This window comes from Capra hircus, chromosome 3, assembly GCF_001704415.2.
Source record: "Capra hircus breed San Clemente chromosome 3, ASM170441v1, whole genome shotgun sequence".
Taxonomy (NCBI): Eukaryota; Metazoa; Chordata; class Mammalia; order Artiodactyla; family Bovidae; genus Capra; species Capra hircus.
In genome coordinates, this window is record NC_030810.1 from 23212881 (window position 1) to 23223085 (window position 10205).

Genomic DNA, 10205 nt, shown 5'->3' on the forward strand with positions numbered 1-10205 from the left:
CTGCCCACCTTCTCCATGACCTCCCTTGGGCACATTCATTACTTCACTAGGACAAGTGACTGTGACCTCTGATCTCCCCATCTCCCTCTTCCTCCTGCTCTTCCTCCAGATTGACTCAAAGCCCTGCTTGTCCTTGGGAGGAGGGACCTTCCCCAGGTCTCTGGGTCTGTGCCTCCAACTGCTGGACCTTTGCATGCTGTAGGCACTCTCCAGGCCAGCCCAGGCTGAGGGACAACTTCAGAAACCCTGTGCTTGCTCACAACTCAAATGACTGTACCCATCCTTCTCCTGTCTCCAGAATGTCTCCCACACAGATCTGATGATCGTGCTTTCTTGATCAAGATTCATCTATGATTCTCCATCACCTGTAGGATAAAATTCTGCTCTTTGCAGATTTTTTAATCAGATTTAAAACTGATGATGGCCTTTCTTTCCCCAAATGTCCCTGTATTTCTCTCTGTCTTACTATTTAATCCATCCCATCTTGTTTCCTGAACCCTGCCCTCTATTCCTTAAGTAATAAAATTTAACCCCGCTCTCAGGTGGCTCAGATGGTAAAGAATCTGCCTGCAATGCAGGAGACCTGGGTGTGATCCCTGGATTGGAAAGATGCCCTGGAGGAGGGCATGGCAATCCACTCCATTATTCTTGCCTGGAAAATCCCATGGACAGAGGAGCCTGGCGGGCTATATTCTATGGGGTCTCAGAATTGGACACAACTGAGTGACTAACCGTATATTACTACTACAACTTATTACATATACATTCCACCTCTCACCTTGCTCAGATAAAAAATAAAAAGGACTCTACCGGGGACCACCAGTGGGACCACTAAGACTACCTCTCCTTCAAGGCGGTTGGAGAGTAAATAATAATAATTTCCTTTCTCACTTAAAATAAGCAGGCTGGGAACCCCATGGGGGAATAATTAATGTTTCCTGGGGACACATGGGGAAAGGCTTCATTGAGGAGAAGCCATCTGAGTTGGGTCTTACTGCACATGTTTGATGGTGTGGGGGCAGAAGGAAAAGTGTAAGCAAAGAAAGGAACTATGAAGCTACCCAGGCTTTTGGAGGAATGGTGGGCAACTTGGTGTAGTGAGGAGGTGGTGACAGTGAATTATGAAGGGAGTGGGAGGGGAAATGTAAGGGCCTCCCGTGCCTGGCAAGTAGGTTCACTGTTTCATCTTCACATTTCTGTATTTAGATGAATCAAGTGCTGGTATTGGCTTCTCACTGACGGTGGAGTGGAGACAGAGTTTTATATGCATGTTACAATATCATTACCATCGCAATCAAGCGGTCACAGTCAACAGAACAGTTACTGATATTGTTTGTCTCAAAAATTAAGTACTTTACTAAGTGTGAAATCCTTCATTAATGTCGACCTTATGAGGGAGTGCTATTATTATTCCCATCTTGCAGATGTGGAAACTGAAGCACAGAGAGGCTACAAATAACTTTCCTGAGAGAACAGGTGAAGTCATGATCCGCTTATGAACATTCTCACAGTTCCGTGCTCACAAGAAACAGTCTAACATAGACTAGAGAAAGAAGACCTGCTCACAGGCTCATGTCCATTTACAATTCAGGGCCCTGTGATGAGGATTAAACGAGATAATACCTGGAACAAATTTAACTTCACACGGGCTCTGGCACGTGGCGGCAATCAAAAATGTTACGTTGTCGTCTCCTTGTGCTACATGCTGTTACTGATAGATCTGCGATCCATCAGGGGCTGGCCTGGGCAGTGGACAGTGGTGGTCAGGGATGACCTCCTGGCTTTCGCCCCCAGTCTGGAAATAAGGCAGATCTGAGTTCATATCCATGCTTTCTTCCCTCCTAATGTTGTAGGCATCTGTCCGTTTTCTTCTGCCAATGCCAGCGTCTGACTGTGATTAGATGGAGCAGAGTTGGGGAGAGTTCATTCCTCTACCATTACAAGATGCTGAGACTGTGGTGGTGCCTTTTCTTTCACCACACAAGGGAGATGGGCCAGATGACCTGGTAGTCAGGGGAGCAGCAAGAAGCCCAGACTTAAGCCACAGCTACTTCTGCCCAGGACTTAAGCTTGGATCAGGTGATGTGAAGCTGGCAGTCGGGTCATATAGCAGTGCTATGGTGGAACAGAGGCAGCTTATTCCTGCCAACAGCCATTTTTGCTGTCCTCCAGAGCTACTCTGTTAGTTGGTTGTTTTCCAAATCTGGACGTCCAGCTTCTGCTTCATTCTGTTAGCCCCTTCCTATAAATTTCATTTTTTTTTGTTTAAGTGGAAGGGTCAGTTCCTACTTCTTTAACCGAAAGCATCCCTAACTGTATGGCTCTGTGGGCAAATTTATGGAAAACTCCAGCAGGTCCTTCATATTGTCTGCTTCCCAATGGCTGGTCACCAAGCAGGCGAAACCATTGATCTGGGTGTTGTTCCCACAGAGTTTTTCCAGCCTTCACTGAGCACCTAAAAATTTGGAAGGGAACACTGTCATTGATAACAGGATTTAATGATAAACAACTGTATCCTTAGAGATGGTTAGCTTACTTATTTCTCCCTCTTCCAAATAAGAATGCCTTCAGCAAAGTCTTGGCCGAGTCACTTGTTCCATGACACCACCAGGCCCTGGTACTCATCATCCCCCCAAACAACTTATCCCATTCTTGGAAAGCTCTGTTAAGAAAACCTTCCCTGTCTTTAGCTGAAATTTGTCTTCCAGTGACTTTCTCCATCAGTCCCAGCCTTGCCCCACAGAATAACACAGAACAGTGAGGTTATGTTGGGAAGACTAGAAGCTTTGGAAGTCAGTTAGGCATATGTTTTGGCTGTGCTCCTTACCAGCTATGTGACCTTAAAATTTCTTTTTAAAAAACCCCCCTGGGTTTCTGTTTTATCATATGTATAATGAAGATAACAACCTTGACCTGGATTGCAACATGAGCAAATGTCTACCAATGGCCCAGCAGAATCCTCGGACAGAATGAACGTTGAAGAAAGGGGAGCCAGTGATGACAGTGGCCCTGGTGGTAACCGTGGTATATTGTGGAAATTGTCTGAGCCTAAATATCCTCTCCTCCAGGAAGGCTTGCTGACTTACTCTCTGCAAACACATGGTGGGTGTTTTTCCTCTGCTCCCGAGGCATCCACTGCCCCCCATCAGGGTGGCTACCACATAAGGCATAGTCATTGTTGAGTTGTCCTCCCCACTGGACCATGAATTCCTCAAGTGCGAGCATGATGCCTTATTCATTTTTGTATTCCTGTGCCTGACAAAAAGCCTGGACTACAGCAGACATTAAAAACGTAGTTGTTGAACAAACATTTCATTCTTTCTCAAGCATTTTCCTATGTTCTATATAGTTCTCAGAAACATCCAGCCACACAGGAAGATTGCACTTTTTTCAAGTGAGAGCACTGAGGGCCAGAGAAAATAAGCCATTCTTCCAAGGGCAGCTAACCAGTACTCGCACGGGGCCCAGACTGGAATCCAGGAGGTGTCCTGGCCCTGGACTCCATGATCTTCATACTTGGTCATGCTGCTTCCTGGGAGCCTCTCTGATTCAAAAAGTGAGATTCAAAATGGAAGGAAAAGTGTCATTGCTGAGAGATCCTGAAAGATCCACTCCTTCATCCAACGTTCAGATGCAAGCAGAGTATGGCTGGGGATTCAAAGGCAACTCAGTCCTCAAGAATCCTGGAGTGCTTTAGAAGCTAAAGCATTCGTGGAACTCTTAAATCAGCAGTAGCTGTGCTGGGTTCTTTCTGAGCTGATTTTTAAAGAAAGCTTCTATTGGCAACCAATCTATCAGTAGAAAGACTGATATATATTGAAGAAAACATCTTAGTAAAGTTGCAGGAGCTCTGCCTAGGGGCCAGGGGACAGGCTTCACCTCTAATGTCTATGTCACCTTAGGAAAGTCATCTCCCTCTCCTAGGCTCCATTCATTTTGTAGAATGAGGGGGCTACATTTCATGCATAAAGGACCCTTCCAGCTCTCTCATTAAATGATTCAAAGGCATCAGTAACTGGGCTTTATCTCTGAAGCTAGGGAGTTGGAAGAAGCATACATTTTGAATAAGGTTAGGTTGAAACACAAAGAGAACAACATAGTCTAGGAAAGGGATTGATTCATTTCATTTAAATGAAATGCCAAATAATAAAGAATTATCAATATCTTAACATTCAGAAAACTAAGATCATAGCATCTGGTCCCATCACTTCCTGGCAAATAGATGTGGAAACAGTGTCAGACTTTATTTTTTTGGGCTCCAAAATCACTGCAGAGTGATTAAAAGACATTTACTCCTTGGAATGAAAGTTATGACAAACCTAGATAGCATATTCAAAAGCAGAGATATTACTTTGCCAACAAAGGTCCGTCTAGTCAAGGCTATGGTTTTTCCAGTGGTCATGTATGGAGAGTTGGACTGTGAAGAAAGCTGAGCACCAAAGAATTGATGCTTTTGAAGTGTGGTGTTGGAGAAGACTCTTGAGAGTCCCTTGGACTGCAAGGAGATCCAGCCAGCCCATCCTAAGGGAGCTAAGTCCCGGGTGTTCACTGGAAGGACTGATGCTGAAGCTGAAACTCCAGTACTCTGGCCACCTCATGCGAAGAGTTGACTCACTGGGAAAGACTCTGATGCTGGGAGGGATGGGGGGCAGGACGAGAAGGGGACGACAGAGGATGAGATGGCTGGATGGCATCACCAACTCGATGGACATGAATTTGAGTGAACTCTGGGAGTTGGTGATGGACAGGGAGGCCTGGCGTGCTGCGATTCATGGGGTTGCAAAGAGTCGGACATGACTGAGTGACTGAACTGAACTGAACTAACATTTATTGCATGAGTTTTCCAACATTTGAGATTTGCATCAGACCCAATCCTTACCTCTAGGAGTTCTCATGTTGCTCAGAGCTTTGAAGAGGAGATGGGAAGTTTGTCAAAGTCAAGACAAGTGAGAACATTCCAGAGTTGGTGGTATGTACAAAGTCAGGGAAATTCTACACATTCCTAACAGTGTTATGCTTGTGTCCTTCACTGGGTCACAGGCACTAGGAGGTCAGTGCTGGTACAGGTTCTTTCTCATCAGTGGTTTCAGGACCCAAATCAACTGCCTAAAGACAGGGGAATGAACAAGATGATCTCCAGATGCCTGGCTTTCACCCCTATGATCACCACTTTAGAGTCACTGTGTATGAAAGCCTACTCTGGGCCTGTGTCTCCTTGGTCCTCTATTATTTTTTTACTTATTTTCAAGGTAAAATTTCTGAATGGGCTTAAAATCAGGACCCAAGTTCTGACACAAGTGGGGCTATTTACGGTACCAATGAGATAGAATATTCAACATTAGGACCATTCTAAAAAATACAAATTTATGAAAGTCAAGTTTATAAATAACTGTGTAATATGTGGCTTCCCTGGTAACTCAGTTGGTAAAGATTCCACCCACAACGCAGGAGACCCAGGTTGATTCCTGGGTTGGGAAGACCCTTGGAGAAGGGATAGGCTACCCACTCTAGTATTCTTGGGCTTCCCTTGTGGCTCAGCTGGTAAAGAATCTGACTGCAATGTAGGAGACCTGGGTTTGATCCCTGGGTTGGGAAGATCCTCTGGAGAAGGGAAAGGCTACCCCCTCTAGCATTCTGGCCTGGAGAATTCATGGACTATTCATGTAATATGTAACATCTTTCTCTTGAGCAGGAAATACTCTTGGGTATCTTTCCTTTTTTCTTCCAAACTGCCAGCCCAGTGAGGGTGGGGACTATGTCTGTGTCATTTTGCCCACCTCCATTCCAACTTCGTATACTCAGACCCAAGTGCAGAGAAGGTTCAATATATCTATTGAATAAATGAGTAAATTAATAGATGAACAAATGCCCTGAAGGTTTGCAAACAAGGTCCAGATAATTACTTGAAGACAAATATTGAAAAGTATTTAAGCACTTGTTACATGCCAGATACTCTCATGATAACCCAGTGAGGTAGGTAGAATTTATCCCCATTTAAAAAAATGAGCAAATAAAATCCAAGAGAGATATGACCTTGAGAAGGTCATTTGACAACCACTAGAATATAGAGCGGAGAAGGCAATGGCACCCCACTCCAGTCCTCTTGCCTGGGAAGTTCCATGGATGGAGGAGCCTAGTAGGCTACAGTCCATGGGGTCGTGAAGAGTCGGACATGACAGAACGACTTCGCTTTCACTTTTCACTTTCATGTACTGGAGAGGGAAATGGCAACCCACTCCAGTACTCTTGCCTGGAGAATCCCAGAGACGGGAGCCTGGTGGGCTGCCGTCTATGGGATCGCACAGAGTCAGACAGGACTGACGTGACTTAGCAGCAGCAGCAGCAGAATATAGAGCTGGGATTCAAACCCAGGTCTGACTGAAGCCGGTGACCCTTTGCAGTCCCTCCAGCCATCAAGGAGGTTATGTGATCTATGAAAGAGATGCTAGGCCACTCCTTTGTCTGCTCTTCCTGTACTGCGTTCCTCCTTTTCTGCCCAACGGCAGAGATACAATGGTTCTGGAGAACATTATTTAAATGGCAAATAAACAGCTCCATCTTGTGAAGGATACCACACCTCATCCCCGTTGCAACAATGGCAACTGGAATAAGAGCGATGATTTTAATTCCCCTCCATATGATTTCCTTTTCATCTCCTCTAAAGGGTAGAGACGAAGGCAGCTTGGTGGCTCCAGATCAACCTCACCCTGAGCATGTGGGGCTGTGTGATCCTGGAAGGGTGGCGTGGACAAATGGAGATATATGGGGCATGCACACAATTGTCCCCCAAATGCAGCAGTTTTTCAGCATTATCAATGAGCTGAATTGGATTAAGCATATTTGCACCAAAAGCAAAATAAATATTGCTTTATTTAATGCCACTAAAAGGTTGGGATTCAATTGCCCTTGGCCCGAGGCAACTTCCAGCTCTATTGATTGGCCAGTGTCAGAATGCCAGGCAATCTATCATCAACAGCTGCTGCAAAATGCTTAGCAGGTGGTCTGGGCCCTGCTGCAGTGGAAACAGGAGGGTAGTAGGCAGTGCTCTTTGTCCCAAACACGCACACAAGGAGCAATTATATCAACCCATTCCCCATCACCACCACTGAGATGTTTAAAGCATTTCCCTCATGTTCCTTCTTACATGATCACAACATGGATGTGGCCCAGGCTGTGGAAGCAGGAAGGATAGATAATTACATAGGTTCCAGCTCAGAAGAATTTGGGTTTGAGTCCCAGATCTACCACTGAGTTATTTTATGATCTTGGACAAATTCATGCTTTTCTCAGAAATCTAAAAGCACTGGGAGTGCAGAGTTAAATCAGTTTCATTTGCCACTGAGTCTTCAGTGTTAGCCCAGTGTCAGGTACATAGCCAACTCACAGAAATGTGAAGAAATGGAAATAAACAGAAAGGTTAAGTAATTTGCCCTTAATTACTAACCTTAATTTTCCTTAATTTTGCAAGGAAAAGGGACAGAGACAGGACTTGAACCTGGTGTGCCCAGCTCTAAAGCCTATATTCTTTTTTTTTTTTTCAAAGCAGATTTTATTTTATTTATTTTTTAAATATAAATTTATTTATTTTAATTGGAGGTTAACTACTTTACAATATTTTGTGGCGGCCCTGGGAGTCAGTTCAGTGCCTGACAGAGGGACTCATATGAGCTGAGGGGGGGATGAAATACCCTTAGCGTTCACATGGAGAAACTGGGCCTCAAGCAGGAAAGGTACCTTTATGCGAACGGCCAAACTGCCTGTCATTGCTGGTTGACAACTTAGAAACAGGCACCCATCTGGGTGGGCACTTGCTCTGGCCAGATGGGAGCAGAGTCGCAGCCCACCTTGACCCCTGGACCAGGAGCCTGTGTGCAGTGCGCAAACGGCATGTCTGTGGGAGGTGGCCCTGCGTGCCCAAGGTTCACAGCAGAGCCAGGATGAGCACTCAGGGTTCTGACCTCCATGGGTCAGCAAGGTCTTGACCCTGTCATGGTGGTTCTTCTGGCAGGTGGTAGGACTGGGGAAGGGGGTGCTGAGACCACACCTGGGAAAAGGGTCATCTCTAACCCTAGGGGCACCCTCAGGTGCCCTGTCTCCCAGAACTTATTCCTAGTGGACAAGGAGAAGTGTTGGAGTGCCCTTTCCTTCCCTGGGGAGAGCATGTGCTCTGGGGTTCTGCAGCCCCCCTTCTAGGCTCCTGCTGGACTTGGGGGGATTTCCACACTGAAACTGAAAGCAATTCTGAAAGCCAGTCACCAATCAGAAGGATCTGAGATTTCATAAAACTCAATTTCCATATTTCAAAGATGGGAAAACTAATGCCAAGGTCACACAGCTATGTAAGGGTAGAGTTGAAAGTCAATTCCAGAACTGATGGATTATTTTTCTCTATATAAAGAACACTGACAAAGAGTAGAGAACCATTTTAAAGGCTCAAGAGGGCACATTGTCTAAAGACCTTTGAGGCTTGTTGTTTAGTCACTAAGCTGAGTCTGACTCTTTGTAACTCCATGGACTGTAGCCCACCAGCTCCTTTGTCCACAGGATTTTCCAGGCAAGAATACTGGAGTGGATTGCCGTTTACTTCTTCAGGGGATCTTCCCAATCCAGGGACGAAACCCACATCTCCTGCGTTGGCAGGAAGGTTCTTTACCACTGAGCTACCTGGGAAAAACCCTGGCCCTTGGGGCTAGGAATTAGCTATTTCCATTTCTTTACTGAAAAGGGGCAGAGGAAGAACTGGAGGGAAGAAAAGTCCTTTAGCTCTTCACAGATCTGGAAACTGCCAAGACCCTTGCCCACCTGGTCTGAACCTGAGAAGTGGCTTTGGTTGCAAATGTGGACTCCAGAGCCATGTTGCCTGAGTAAGATTCTGGTGCGGCCATGGGTCAGCTGGTGGTTTAACCTCTCTGGGCCTCAGACCTGATCTGCAAAATATGGATTCTGCCTGCCTCAGAGGGTTGTTTAAAGGATTGAATGAGATCAGCCATATAAACACTGGGCATACTGCCTTGTTTGAGATAAGGGCTACATACATGTTAGCTGGTCTTCTGGTTTCATTCTTGGTGTGACACTCAGGATCCTCCACAAACTGGTCCCTACCCATTCCTCCAGCTTCTTTCATCATGTCCCCCAGTTTCTACACACAAGCCTTGCACATTATATGTCTTATGAGCTCGTCACAAAATACAGCCCCTTCTGCATACTGGTGTAAAATCCCCAAGTAGCTAGGCTTGTCAGCTTCCTCCTTCCCCCTTAGCCTTTGTTCAGTGTGTGAACATACACTGTAGGTTCAAGGGACTCACAAGAGACTTCTCCAGCACCACAGTTTAAAAGAAACAATTCCTTAGCACTCAGTCTTCTTTGTGGTCCTACTCTCACATCCATACATGACTACTGGAAAAACCATAGCTTTGACTAGATAGACCTTTGCTGGCAAAGTGATATCTCTGCTTTTTAATATACTATCTAGGTTTGTCACAACTTTCCTTCCAAGAAGCAAGCATCTTTTAATTGTGGATGGTGGGGAAGTTGAATTTTGGAGTGAAGTATAAGAAGGCCAACTTTAGCTACAGATACAAGCTATGCCTTCCAAATCCTACTTCTATCAATAATAAAGCTAACATTCTGACCTCTATCTTTCTGATCCCTGTATCTCCTCCTACATGGGTGGTAGTAGGCTGAGGGTGGGAGCAGAAGCATGATGAGTTATCACGCCTACATCTTCAGGGGGGATAATCATTAAAAATTATTAGAATAGGGTCTGACAACTTATAAAATTCCATTCATGCTTATATTATTATAATCACGTTTGTTACTTAACAGTATTATTCTTTTGGTTGAGAATGTGTTGCCAATCTCTCTATCTGGCTAACACCCACTCACCCCTCAAGATCCATCTCACCGGCAGCTGCTCCCCTGAGGGCAAGCATGGGCCAAGCCCATCACAGGTCCCCAGTTGATGCTTGGGACAAAGTACTTGCTGAGTGAGCATTTGAGCATGGGGCAAGAGAGACAATCAAGGACAGGGAAGCCTGGCATGCTGCAGTCCAGGGGGTCACAAAGAGTCTACCAAGCCACTGAATACCATCAAGGGAGACAGTGGGAGGTGAAGCTGAGGAAGAGCTTCCTGAATGCTGTGCCCACCTTGAAGACAAGGCTGAAGAGTACAGGTTCCTTCTGATGGTATATAGGGAGCCCCCGAA

General features: G+C 45.5%; 1 protein-coding gene across 1 annotated transcript in view; it reads right to left on the reverse strand.

Moving 5' to 3' along the window:
* The window catches only part of LOC106501960 (cytosolic carboxypeptidase 6-like), a 118033-nt gene extending 109178 nt beyond the window's left edge, over positions 1–8855 (reverse strand). The window contains exon 1 of the mRNA XM_018046495.1: positions 8803–8855. Coding sequence (XP_017901984.1) covers positions 8803–8855 — 53 coding nt within the window. The remainder of the gene's footprint in view (positions 1–8802) is intronic.